The sequence below is a fragment of the Phlebotomus papatasi genome, chromosome 1, assembly GCF_024763615.1.
Source record: "Phlebotomus papatasi isolate M1 chromosome 1, Ppap_2.1, whole genome shotgun sequence".
Classification (NCBI taxonomy): domain Eukaryota; kingdom Metazoa; phylum Arthropoda; class Insecta; order Diptera; family Psychodidae; genus Phlebotomus; species Phlebotomus papatasi.
The window spans coordinates 4,208,860-4,224,075 of NC_077222.1; the positions used below are offsets into that span (position 1 = coordinate 4,208,860).

The 15,216-nt window shown below is 33.9% G+C and overlaps 1 protein-coding gene across 1 annotated transcript in view; it reads right to left on the reverse strand.

Annotated features, from left to right (window-relative positions):
• The window catches only part of LOC129798494 (uncharacterized), a 175,979-nt gene that overhangs the window by 107,143 nt on the left and 53,620 nt on the right, over positions 1 to 15,216 (reverse strand). Inside the window, exon 3 of the mRNA XM_055841669.1 lies at positions 14,396 to 14,517. Coding sequence (XP_055697644.1) covers positions 14,396 to 14,517 — 122 coding nt within the window. The remainder of the gene's footprint in view (positions 1 to 14,395; positions 14,518 to 15,216) is intronic.

A 15,216-nucleotide genomic window follows, 5' to 3' on the forward strand; every position in this document is an offset into this window, starting at 1 on the left:
CAAAAACGAAAATAAAATCGATAAAATTTAATTTGCTTAACGCAAGGGATATTTTCTGAAAGGGTTGAACCAGACAAGAAAATGACCGAGAATAAGAATTTTATACTTTACTTTCGCCTTTGCCATTATTGTTGAGGAACTGTTGTCCCCACAAAACTTAACCCAACCAAAAAGTTTTTAATTATAAAGCGGAAAAAAGCATTTTGTTTACTTTTGTGGAAAAGGGCGAAGAAAATTCTGTGTTAAAATAAAAGTTTGCCGCACAATTATATAGAATTGCTATATATAACACTTTATATATTGGTCCGCTCAAATTGAGGAATTTATTTGTGGGAAAAAATATTGCTAGCAATAAATATAATTAAGACTGATTCCATGTCGAGGAAGTAAAAAACCTTTAATATTTCAATCTGGAATGAGGGACTTTTCTGCAAATACAGCGAGACTTATATATGTATATATATTTTCATTTGACCCTCATCACAATTTTCCCCTATATTTTGTCATCGAAGAAAATTTCCAATTTTCTCAGACACATTTTCATTTCATCAGCGTAAGTGGTATCATTTTGCATTCAACACAGGTCTTTCCTATGACTGTCAGTGAAACTGGAGAAGAGTACTCCATGGAAGTGGTTATTCAATCGATAGTGAATAATTGGATATAGCATTTCATCGATTGGCTCAAGAGAGCTGCCGCCTCCCGTTTTCCAAAATCTCAATTCCGCGAAATACATTATTAATTTGAGAAGTGCCAAAACTTTTGTGTCGCATTGCAAAATCGAGAATTAATTTCGTAAACATGTTTTCAATTATGAACATATCTACATAGAATATGCCAGGTAGAATATCACCTTTGTGTAAAACATCGCATCATGTACTACCCATTATTAAACCTACTTTTCATAATTGTATTATATAATTCATTGCCACATGTGAGGGTTCTTGTATTGTACCCTTTTTGTACCATGTATTAACAACAACAACAACAACATGGTATTTCAGAAACGTTTGCACGCACAGAATGCGTAGGAAACATTCGCACACCCGAATTCGTTAATAATTCAGCAAAAGAGCGACACAAGCTGAATTTCTGCGAATTTCTCATTTATTTTGGGGATGTATCGAGAAAACAAAGAAAGAAAAATATGTATATATCAACAAAGTGTGATTCAATATTTATGTTTTTGGTTCATTATGACAATTTCACTATCTTTCCATACAACTAAAACAAAGTATTACATTCTGAAAATTTAAATACGCCATTTATATTTAAAGAAATGTCATTAAGAAAATTCTACTTATGGTAGGGTTACTAAAAACCAGAAGGTACTTATCTTTTACCGTTTGGTCTCTATGACACGGAAATATGGACACGTAACGTTAAGCTAATTTTGATGAACCCTCATACAGTAGAGCCCCACTATAGGCCATCACTCTATAGTCCACAATTTATCGACCGTTAAATTCAAAACACTGATTTTAAGTTAGGTTATGTTTTTTTAATACGCGACATGCAATGTTGTCATAATTATTTTAATATTTTTGGCAAACTTAATTGAGTAGTTGTGATAATTGTAATCCATAATGTAGAGAGCGAGGACAAGTACCACAATCGCAAAGAAAGTGGAAGCCGTCGAGCAATTTCAATACTAAAAGTCGTTGACCATTTTAAAAAATGACATGGATTAGTGCGACCCAAGTGTCAAATCTGGAACCAAATACGGACTATTACGAAACTACTGTACTTCCAAATTTTTTCCAAAATATGATTGCTAACAAGTGAAGATTAGAAATTTGTATGTATAACTAAAAATCGATGGATTCGTGACTTTCATCACTGTCTAGTATCCGCAATACTGAATGTCGTGCATCGCTCATATTCACAGCTCGTGATAGCTGACGACAAGAGCTTTTGAGCTGACTGAAACCGTGGCAGAATATATTTTCTTGAATCGACATATGAAAGGTCACAGTTCACGTAATTCGGTACGACATCCTTGAGTTTAAATTCACGAACGTAACTATAGACACCCCATCTGACCAGTTAAGCATAAATACAAGCCTGAATGAATTTTAAGAAGCTTTACTCATAAGAAGCTCCTATAGAAAATATTCCTTGGAAAATATACGTAAAGGACATAAAGGACACTATTTTGCGCTCGTAGCAGTGAGCATCGGAAGTAATAAAATAATGCTGGCAGCAATGTTGTTCACCTGTCACAAACATGAAATATTTTGTAAAAGAATTTTTTTTTCAATTATGCAGACTGTCTTTATAATTTCTATTGTTTGTACAATATTAGGAAATAAAAGCAGGAGGTGCATTAAATAATTTCATTTGTCTGTCATTTATATACGTGGAAAGATACAATCCTTAATTAAGCTCTACTCTTCAAATCTTACCGTTAAGCCCTTAAATAATGCCTATAGCTGGACGTCAACTAAGGTCTTAACTCTGAGGCTCTCTTATGCCAAAAATACACAAAAAGACAGATAGGCTGATCCTAGAGAATACTCAGCTTGAAAAAAGGTAAAAGATCAGCCCGAACTATCATATTTTCAGAATTTAGGATTAAAAATTAGCTTTTTTGCTTAAATTTCTAATAAAAATGCATTCTTTAATTGCTGGAAGTCTTCTTTTTTTAAGTGCAATATCAATACTCTTCTCATACGGAGAGGAGCCCTGTGACCTTCCCATTACGGTAATTTTCATGCGTTTTAAGATTTTGCGACATTGCGTATCATCCCTCTAAATTTTTTTTCACGCAATTGACATTTCGAAAAGTACCCAAAAAAGAACCAAAGTGAAGCTTTATATCTTTACCACTGGCGCTGATGTCGCTAATCCTCGTAAATTTTACTAGACCTCATTAATTTAAAAGCTCAGCTTGATCCTCCAAATTTTGGTCTGGTTTCTGAATGTATCGACATCTCCGTGGTGTCATATTATATAAGATTACTATTAAGGGTAAGAAAAGACGGAAAGAGAGATGCATATTATGCAAAATTTTAAATGGAAAATCACGTGTGTTAGAAAGAGTCCACTCTAGTGGGTGTAAACACAAGTAGATTTTGATTCTCCAATAGTGTCTTGGATAAAAGGTAAATGGAACTCTATTTGCACAAAAAGACATTGATGTTCGAAGAATTCAAATTCAATTTCGAATTTTCACACTAAATTTTCGAACAAGGTGGGAAAAATTTATCAAATATCACACTAAAAAGCTGGCAAAAGAGTTACTCAGTGATTATGGAGTGATTAAATAATGGAACAGAAACAATAAACGTCGTTGCTTTGTGTTTTTCCTCACAAGAAAGTGAATAAAAACACATTTTGACACTTGAGCACTTCGAAATTCGAACCGTTTGTGCTTCAGCCACCTTGCGAGAGTATTAAGAAGTAAGAAAGTCTGTTTTTTTGACTTTTCAAATAGATTTTCGAATTTTTCGAGATGTACTGTGGATGGTAAGAGCAGAGTAATTGTTTTCTAAATCGTAGTACAGGCAATTCGGGCAATTTTTCAATGGTGCCAACTGTGATTCGGTTTTTCGAGCGATTGTATTGCTACCAACTCTGTAGACAGTGCAGTGGGGAAATGCAAGAGAGGGGCAAGATAAAACAATTTCTATCTTTTTTGCCATTCTCGCAGTTCAGAAAGTAGTAATCTTAATATTAATCTTATATGTGACATGGTCCATCAATCTTCATTTTTCGGGTTCATCCCTAATGGCCTCTACACACTAGAGAAATTTATGTCCATATTGAAGAGTTTTTAGTTTTTAATACAATAAGTTTGTCCCAGGTAGTGTTTTTTTTTGACTATTGACGTACAATTTTCATTGGATGCTTGTTCGGTTTTAAACAGTTTTTGCACACCTCTGCTCTAGTGTAAATAGGTTATAGGCCATAAGCTGATGGTTCTGTCTATTTTGAGCTTCACTCTGTGTCAGACGGGGAACTAGTTCCTGATTACTACCTATTCAAACTCTGACAAATATTAATATTAGAATAGCGAATAGAAAAATAAATCAATTACAGGTACTTTACTGATCTATTACCAAATGGAATTTATACGGTCGAGTTCGGAATTTCAAGTGTTGTTCATTTTTCCTTTTTTTCTTTTGAAATTAACGTTTAAATTTGAGGAACTTGACAATAAAAGTTATATAAAAAGACAGGGATGAAAAAGATTAAAACCCTCCGAGATAAAATAGATTTATGGGGGGTCGCCGAAAACCCGAAGTCAATATCTCTTTTCGTTAGGCCTCTAGCCCACCAACACACTTTCGGACAATGAAAAAGAAAGAAATGCTCTATATTTAACAAATTTGAGAGAAAGTCCCAACAAAATGCATAGATCCAATTTTAATTGAAATCTCACCCATAAGTAACTTAAGCTCATCGTTGATTTTTCTTTCAAACAAAATACCCTTAGGATCGTGAAAGGTTTTTAATGATGCAAGCTTTGAGTCATCTTTAAAGCCCAGGTATTTCAGTTTAACTGCAGAATTGAAGTTTAAGAACTAGACACTGTAAAATTTTATCTTTTGGTTATATGGTTATATCAAGTCCACCACGATTGGGATATAAAAGTGGTGGTCGTAAATGCAGTGCCAGGAGCTTTTAAATTATATATTTTGTGAATATGCACTATATGGAGACACGAAATGTGAGTATGAGTAGTAAGTTTCAATTTATTGCGGTTGAATTGGAAATGTCTCAGGGCGACTATTCTTTTGTGTGACAGTACATTGTGATAAAGATTGGAAACTATTCGACATGGAAACTTTTCCAATATGAATTGAGCTATGTGTCTCAGGTGTATTTGAATCCTTTGCAATATCGTTCAGGAGGTAAAAATCTGCGGGAAGTATGGTATGGTACAGAAGTCAAATTTTCTGTCCTGACGTCCATTTTTCACTTCAACAATATTTTAATATCTGGTATATAGAGGTAAAATGTTATTGCATACGATGTCAGATTATCTACCGACAAAATACCCGGAAGGTAAATTTCCTCTGATAATTTACGACAATGTGCTATATAGGATCAGTTGGTAATCCAGGGTGAGGATGGAGCTGAAATCCTTAATTAACTTTTTCCTAATGTCCTTCTGCCTTTTTGGGTATGAAGTATATAACATGAAGTACATTGGAGTGTTAAATATGATGTGTCGACAGGTGTTTGTTGACTTCATTATGAAGAGTAGCTGTGTGTTGGATATTCGGAAAGAGATTTTGTATGAAGAGGATGATTTATGAAGATCGCTGTATCTATTGAGTTAACCCATAAACATAACACGGTGTTTCCGCCGTAACATATTTACATACATACCACAGTACCGGATATTGGTGTTAAAATGTTATCATATAGTATCATATGGTTTTCAATTAAACCAATGAACATTACTGGCTTATTCCCATCCGTATATTTAGCTAATACAAACATTCATTTATTCATTATATTATATGGATGCGGTAAATGGATATTGCTCTACTTTACATATTATATTTAGTGCGGAAGATTGCATTTTATTTTATCACCGGTTGCTATACCCATATCAAATTAAAGTCAAACAAGGAAAATTAACTCCTAAAACCAACAAAATACAATTATCTGTTTACTTCATTTAACTCAATGTTATATCTGCAATTTAATTCATATTTTGTTTATATATTAAAAATAATAGGTAATAAAGAATAAATTTATTTAAGCAGAAAATAATGGTACGCAGAAAAAATATTTCGTATAAATTGTTCGTAAATGTTTGTGAATTTCTAGGGGACTTACAAAATGCTTGCAAATCATGTAACCTGCAAACAAGTTTGTAGAAGTTTGCACTTTTTTCACAAAGCTTTTTCGTAAAGCATGTAACCGCTTTACTCGTAAATAAATTTCTTAAAAGTTCTTTATTTTCACAAACTTTGTTCGTAAGAAATCTCTTTTTTTTCTATTTTTTACAGCATGTTAAAGTCAAAATTTTATCCGAAAAACCTATTTAAAAAAAAACTGCGCAAAAGGTCCAATTTTATGATTTTCTTCAGTTTTTCTTGGTTTAACTATGAAATAAACTTATGAATTTTGAAAATTAATTTGGGTTTTTTTTTCAGACAAAAATTATAAGCTGCAGATTTCCCGCCAATTAGGGTGTACTGTGACGAAGTGCTCCAGTAAATTACTCATTATTCCGCCATTTTGTAGTATTTTTTTCGAAAAAATTTATTTAACCCTTTAAGGACGAGAAGCTTTCCGCTGAGCGAAATTCAATGAAATCAAATTTCCCTCGATATTTTAGCCTAAATAACAGACTTACGGTTAAAAAGAAATTTTCCCATCCCTAGGAGTCCTGGAAAACTATGGGTCATATATGACCCAATCGTCCTTAATGGTAAAAAAAGCACAAAATTTTCCAGACGACTAGTTTACTCGTTTGCTCTGTTATTTTTGAAGGATAAATAACTTGAATATATTTGTAATAATAAAAAAAATATTTAGAGTACGAGTAAAAATTAAAAAGATCAAAAATTAATTTTAAAATATCTCATTCAATTTTTGGTCTCAAAGAATCTTGAAGACTGGTACACAAAAACAATCATTTTTATGAAAAAATGTATTATTGTTTACTTCATTTTTAATTTTATTTATTATTAAATTATTAAATTGTTTTCTCTATGGGTTACGGGTGACCCAATCGTCCTTAAAGGGTTAAGCACTTTGAATGTGTGTAAATATATACCCAAAATTTCATAAAGCTTGATCGTTTCCTTCTCCTCCAAAAAAATTCGCGAAAAACAGCTAAGTTTTGGGTTTCTAATTCGTTAAACCCCCTTAAAAAGCCCAAATGAGTAGTAAAACATTTTCCTAGGATCATCTCATTCTATTGCAAGATGATTTTCTAGCTGCTTGTTATGTTCAAACTTTAATAAATTTCGATCAATTTTATTTATTTTAATTTAAAAATCTTGTTTTTCTCTATGACTTTGACACATCCTTTACTGTGTTATCACACTTGCACATTAAAATTTTAATATGATTCACATTAATTGTCGCTGATGACAGTCCAAATGTGTAATTTGTGTGTTTGAAACATTTTATATTCAAAATTTGATCTATTTGTTGATAAAAAGGTAGACTTGGCCCGCAAAATTTGATATAAATTGATTTATAGCATTAATGCGAAAAATTAATGCAATTTTCTCTTTAATTTTTTAATGTGAAAAATATTTATGCTTTAGGTTTAGGTAAATTTAAACGTATTTTTGCAGGCCAAGTCCACTTCTTTATCAATAAATAGAAAAACCCCAAATATTAAGTGACTCAAAGACACAAATAACATATTTGGACGCTCACAAGCGACAATTAATGTGAATCACATTAAAATTTTAATGTGCAAGTGTGATAACGCCGTTAGACCAGTAAAATTTAATGAAATCAAAATTCACATTTCTTTCATATGTTTTTCATATGACTACCCCATTCATTCGCAATCTAAATTGAACTGAACTAAATTAAATTTGATGTGATGTTCAAAAATAAGGAGAAAATGAAATAGACGTACGAGAAAAAGAAAAGTGTGTGAATTTCAATTTTAATGGCTCTGACACACCTTTTAGATCAGGAAAATTTAATGAGATCAAAATTCACCTCCCTTTCTTTTCCACACGTTTTGCATATGTCTGTCTCATTCTTTCGCAATCCAAATTTGATTGAGCTAAATTCAATTTGTTGTGATGTTTAAAAAACGAAGAGCGCGAAGAAATGAGACAGACGCACGCTAAACGTGTGAGTAAGAACGGGATGCGACTTTCAATTTAATGAAATTGTCCTGATCTAAAAGGTGTGCCTGCCCAATAAGCCAAACTTGGTCAAATCGACGAAATTAAATCGAAATCTCTGAATCTGTCAAGTGTATTTCGACAATATTTTGTCAAATTTTCGAATTGGTCAGAAAATGCTTTTTGGGTGAGCCATTACAACCCAAATTTCGTAAGATACACGTAACCTCTGAAAAATGCGACCAGTTTTAGTGTAATTTTTTTCCTGTTTTCATACACATTTTACGAGATATCTCCGAAAGTACGTAGGTTGCCAATTTGGTGTTTTCGGTTGCCCATTCTATATTAAATTAGCTTTTATTTTGTATTTGTATTTTGTGGTAATTCATTCCACAATGATAGAAAACTCCGATTAAACTCCAAAGTTTTTTCGGCATGCTAAAAACATATGGGAAACATAGGAAACGTCATGCCCCTGCACGTAACCGTAACACAATACTCGTACCAAGTTATTTCTAAAATTTTATATTATGTGGCTCCGATACCTCCGATACACCTTTTAGACCCCGCAATAAAATTTCATGAATTGATATTCTCTTCCCTTTCTTTCTGAAAAGTTCTGCATATGTCTATCTTACTTTTTCGCATTCTTCTTCTTCTTTTAAACATCACGCTAAATTAAATTTAGTTCAGCCCAATTTTGTTTCCCAAAAGAATGGGATACACTTATGCAAATCTTTTGAGAGACGAAGGGATGTGAATTTTGATTTCATTAAATTTTACTGATTTAAAAGGTGTGCCGGAGACATTAAAAATATTTCTGTTTCATAGTGTTCTCTAATTGGCTGAAGCATTTAGGGTTTTAAATAAATTTAAGATATAACCAATCTGATAAGGAAATATGGCCTAAAACTTAATTATACCTCGCTTAATAAAAAAATAATATGAAAATAGGCTTTGAGATGAATTATAACCAAATTCAAATGGGCTATTCGAATTGCTCAATACACTTCTAAAATACGAGGAGCGTATTTAAAGGATATTTGAGCTCCTTTATAACAATAAGAATTAATCTTCTTTGTCTTCGTTTAATGATTACCAAAAAGTCAATAATAAAAAAAAGACAATGATGATGTCCTTTAAGTGGGAATCATGAAGGAAAAGTATGAATTAGCATATAAATTTCTTTACCTATATATATCTTAAATTGGTTTTCTTTCATACTCATTGTGTCAGTTCACCCAATTGACATAAATTGCGGGATTTTCTCTGCCAAAAATACTGGCATTGACACTTTTGGCAAAGAATAACTTTCTGGTCGTGGCGCCAGGATGGAAAATATATTTTAATTTTGAGATATATTCATTGACCTACTTTTCACACAAAACGTGCTTGCCAAGCAAATAAATCCCTAAGACTGGTATGAATATATGTACTACTCAAAAAAAAATCAAATCCTTCTTTTTTTGACATTTGGTTAAGACGGGCGACTGGAAGAGGTCAATGTCAGAGTGGAAAGTACTTTAAGTTTCTAGGGATTTTATGTGGATATCTTAAGCCCAGAACATATGCTCCGCAATGGTCCACTTCTCCTCAATCGCCCCACTGAATCTGAATTAAAAGGAGGAGGAAAGAAGCAATAAAAGCTGTATTTTGCCCATTTTTCGTTTCCACCAATTTCTCCAGTAGTCCTAATATGGGAAAAAGTTATAATCTGAAGCTGATACTGCGTAAGGAATCGATAACAAACCGTGTGACGACTTCTGTTAGTCTCATGCTGCTTTGGCACAAGTGATAGAGATAAAGAAATACTAAAGGTATACCTATATGTATTCACTGAGTGTCTTGTGTTGTTCGGAGGGATTGAAGATGCTATGAGAAAAGGGCTCAGGAAGTTTGGTAAGGGACAAAGCGTTTTACCTCGAACTTTGCCTAATCCAAACTTTATGAAATTCTCCAAGAATGAATCCACTTTTAAAAGTGTTTTGGGGTTAGAGAAGGGTGGTTTATTTTAAAATGGGTGGTTTATGTATTGTACCTAGATAAAAAGGTGAAAATTGATGTTTGGTATGGTGACTAAAAGTTCTCCTGAACTTTTTTTTTCTTTGTGGAACTCGTTAGTACAGCTATATCTCAACCATCTTGTTTAGGATAGATAACTTATTCCATGAATAATATTTTCAAAACGCTCTACAGGATTAAAATATGTTAATTGATCTGTAGTTTTGAGTCCATCGCCGTCTTAACATTGATATGAATCAAACCCATCCCGTCTTATTGAAAAATATAATAAAATACAATTTTTTTTTATCTTCCTGCAAAGTTTTACTGTCTTCTAAACACCTACACATTTTTCGGAATAAAAAGCTCTATTTATTTAATATGTTCACACTTTTAAATGATTAGTACGTAGAGAAGAAAGCTACAACAAATACACTTTTTTGGAATGAAAAGAAGCGTTTCCTTACGGGGTTATCACACTAGAAAATTTCACATTAAAGTTAAAGTGAAAAGTTGCTCATTAAAACTTCTAGAACCACTCGAAATCGCTGATTTAGTCAGGACACATTGATAAAATTGCTCAATGTCACGATGGCACACGGGTTGTCAGATGAGTGTTTTTGTTTTTGAAGCATTTCAGTCGTTTGAACGAAAATGTGCGATTTTAGTGAAGAAGAGGAAGTTTTCCTCCTGTCGCACAAAAGGACCCGATAAGCGAGAAGAAGCAGCATGTGGGCGAGAGATTGGCTCCTAACGCGACCTTCACATGGTGTCGTTGAAATTCTCTGGGGCGATTTTTTTTGGACATAATAATTTTCTCCGGATAACTTCGGAGGAATTTAAAGAGCTGCTTCAAATCGTAGGGCATTATTTTCAAAAGAAGACTACGAAAATGAGGGAGCCAATATCACCCAAATCCCGACTGAGGTGTGAGTTCCAGCGATTGGTGACTTTCAATGTCTTTTGTCCTTTCTCCATCTCGTGAGCGATAAATATTAGGTATTAGCACTACTTTTTATCACAATTTAATCACGAATAAATTAGTGAGAAAATTGGGGCGCAGAAACTACCCGAATGACTGTAATAAAGTAATACCTGAAAAAAATTTAATGAGCAAATTTTGCTCATAAATTTGCTCAATTCTCATTAATTTGCTCATTAATCATCAATCGTATTTATGCAATTTTAATCTATTTAAACAAATTTTTGTAACTCGAGTCCACTTTTTTATCACTAAATGAATCGATTTCTAAAAGCTCTTGACGAAAATTGCACATTAGGATACTGAATGTTACTGAACTGTACTGAATTTTAATGTGAATCACATTACAATTTTAATGTGAAATTCTCTAGTGTGATACCACGAACATTTAACTTCTTTAACCGTTTTCTTCTCAAATCTGTTAAAATAACTAAATTACGAGTGAATGATTGATTCTCTATTTAGATTACCGTAGACACAGGTGACTTTGTACCCCTTATTTTCGTAAGCTTTTTTTATTCAAGAACTTAACGATAGTCTAAAGGCCATAAAGCCACTTTGGAATGGTTTAAAAACTAATCCTTAAGTGCTAGAACTAAAGAAATTCTTACGAAAAGCAGAGATACAAAGTCACCGCTAGGGTTCACAGTCATCTGTATCTACGGTAACTAAGTAATATGAGCAAAAAGTAATGTATAAACGAAATATAGAAATCCTATACAATTATGCCGAAAATCGTTACGAAGTCTAGGACTACGGATAAATGAAGGCAAAACAACGCACATAGTGGCCTTGTTAGCAGCAACTCCGGCAACATCTACGGAGAGCAATGGTCCAACAGGGTTCCCGATGGAGGAATACAACTTTGAGGTTGTAAACTCCTTCGTCTATCTTGAGTCAACAATCATAGCCTACAACAATATCTCAAAAGAAGTCCGCGCACAGCTGCTTCAAGTCAAGAAAGTTTAAGTACAAAGACAAAGGTACTTGTATGGGACATTAGGACTATGATCCTGTCAGTCGTCCTCAGCAAACGGAAGAACTGTCATGGAATCAGTGTATCACAGAAAGGATCAGAGTACAGATACCGAGCCTCAAATTCTCAAAAAGAGGGCCACCGCCTGTTGAGTGTAATGTAAGTGTTGATAAAGCGGAAGGACTACAATTACAAACTCTTAGCCATGTTTGAGAGGAGAATTCTACAACGGATTTTTGAGTCCTTGTGTAAGGAGAAACAATTCCAGCAGAACCTATACAAAATAGAACGATACCGAAAGGTAACTGTCGTCGTGTAGGCTGGTTATCTGGTTCACAAGGATGAGGACGACCCTGCCAGGAAAGCCTTTAGACGTAGACTCTATGCTTTGAGGAAACGAGGTCGACGCAACCTCCGTTGGACCGATGCTATGGCGTGGAAGCGAACAGCACCTAATTAAGAATGCGGAATTGGGCAATAGAGTGGCGAGTAACAGGTTTGAGTGACATCAACTCAGACCAAGACCAACAATTTGTTGTACTGCCTATTAATAATAATAATAATAATAATAATAATGCTGGCCCAACATTCCATGAAGGAACAAGGGCTTCCCACAAGGGGATTTCTAGACATGCATTATTATTTTTTCTTGTACGAGATAAGGTTCAGTCCCATGCCGGTGGAATCAAGTGCAGTGAAGCTCACTGGATGCAATCCGAAAACCTTTAAGGCTATAAAAATTCCTGGTGACCTAAAGGGGACACTTACATCATAACATCTACCACTTAACCCATTGAGTGCCCTATTAAGTAAGTAGTAAAAATCGATTAAACGGTGTCAATATAAGAAAAGCCATGTAAATCACTGTAAAGAGGAAGCGACTTCGGACTTCGGAGCAGACTCGGGACAAGGTAGATGAAACAAATTTAGGATCTGGTATTGAGTCGTTTTGGGATCGATACCTAACATCTTTCTGAAGTAATGGCCTCTACGCATTAGTAGAATTTTTTTTTAAATGCCTTTTAAAAGAAAATTTCCCCTATCTTTGTAGGCAGAAACGTCAGATTTTTTTTAAAAAAAGGCCATTTTTGACGAAAATGGAAGATCGACAAGAAAGCCGACAGGGGCGATAGGGATAAGCGGTTGAAAATGAATGAATTAATAGGTGTCAAGATATGTGAGGTTAAGTGTGATGGACTTGTAGCAAGAATTGATACGGGCTCTAACCAGAGCATGCTGGAGCACCCTTCATCGTTTGTCTCCGGGAGTGAGCCCCTATTGCCCATTCCAAGAGCGCCACGAATACGGCGTCCTCCTCGCTTCACTGGTGAAGACCGAATGAGGAACCGATTCGATTGTGCCTTCGGAATAACTCGCCGAGCACTCACAACCCCATCTAGTGGAATTATAGCGATGTCGTAACTTGAAGTTAGCCGTCGTTATAGCACCCCTCAAAGTTACCACCCCAGCTGAACAGTGATTGGTACTGTTGGCTTAGAAGAGTCTCCATCAGGACGTGCTTTCTCTCTCCAAGTCCTCCAGGCTCAACAGACCTACTACAGACCTTTGTTTTTCTACGTAAGCATCCCTAGCGTTAGCCCTACCTAATTCAAACGTTTCAGAAAGTTGTAGTATTTAGTGAAACCTTTGACTAGCACCCTCCTAAGTTATCGAATTCAGCCAATTAGTACCGAAGATATGGCATTTTGGCCTCCGGTTCTATTGAACCCCAGGGAAAGCAACACTCTTTTTTGGTAACATTCATTTCAGCATGTAGTGGCGCCACTAGTGGTGAATTATTGAACTATTAAGTATCGCCGAGGCGTATGAATGTTAATTTGAACGGACCAGACAAAATAAAAAAGCCATTCAGCTTTTAGGAAATGAAAAAATGCCAAAAAAAGTTTTAATTAATATCATGTAAAATTATGAGTAATTTAAAAACTCATAATAATTAAATGCGACTACATAATATACAGAAATGCGAATTATCAAATATAATTTATAGTTACAAATAGAATATTCAGTGTTCAGCGTGGAAAGAAGTCTTTGAACCGAACAATAATTCCTCTGGAAAATTTATCAAACTCTTTTAAAATTATAAATTGCTTTTTCAATGAGTTGGAGGAATAAAAGTTGGGAAAAGTTATATTATAAAAATATTACAAAACCATTTGAATGAACCGCAAGTTTCATTGAAAATTTGATTTCATAAAATAGTAATTATTAAAATTATGCACTTCTTGTTAACATTTTCTCGATTGACTTTTAAATATTTTTCTTTGTAAATCAGTGTAAGAAAGTCAATGTATATAGGTACACATAATATACCAATAATATACTTAGGTAAATTTATGCGCTTGAACTCATGATCTTTGAAGAACCCTCAAAAAATACTCTGGAGATTGTTACAAAATTCTTTAAAGAATAATACTTGGAAAATTTACGACGAATACTTCAGGTTAACTCCTCGAGAATATAGGTATGTGTATATATTCCTACACTTTCAGAAGCGGAATATAAGTCTACATAATGCTCAAGAGAGTCGAGATGAAAAGCTCTTTTCTCAACAGTTTCTCCCAATATGAACTTTTCGATAATGTTCTTCACTGTCTCTCACGTAGTTTTGAATTTTCTCATATGAGTAAAGTCACTTACCTTCTAAAGTGCCACTATAAATGCGAGACACGTCAAAGTCTAATGGTCCTAAGGTATTCTCAATTTCAACATTTGGACTAAACACCGACTGTGGATCTTCGTGGAGTAGCAATCGGAATTCTCTGAAAAGTAAAAAATTCAAATTAAAAATTCATTCTAAATTCATCTTCAAACATTTCTCTCTAACACGATTTTGCTTTATTGGGATAATTTATACACTCTTGTAATTGTTACTTCTCGACCTTCCCAAATTAGGAAATCTCATGGTATGTCGTGAGAAAGAATTTCCGGATATATAAGATGTATAACAAAAGATAAAGTTACAAAAACTGTCTGTCACAGATTTTTATATAACTGAAAATTGCAGAATACCCAGAAAATAAATTGAGAGTAAACAGGAAGTAATTTTCATGGTAAACAGAGTAAATTTTATAAATGAATATATGCCAAAAGAAGAAAGGACACAGATGACATTATTTTGCCGACACAGCAATATATTTACTGGTGAACGAGTAAAATCTGTTTATAAGGCGTACACACAAAAGCTCTTTTACATTGGTTTGGGGACTGCATTTGTGATTTTCCTGCTCACCCCTTTAATTTATGTACCAAGGAAACTTATGAAAATTACATTTACACCTTCAGAAAACAATACATTTACACACACCTTAGGTGAAATATATATATTTCTCCCAACTTTATTAAAACACCGTTCAAACACCTAAATGATTTATAACCTTGTCTCATGTGCATACTTTAGTCCAAGTTCATAAGCAAAAGCTCTCGAGTGATTACATTATTTGCATTACAGGTATTTAATA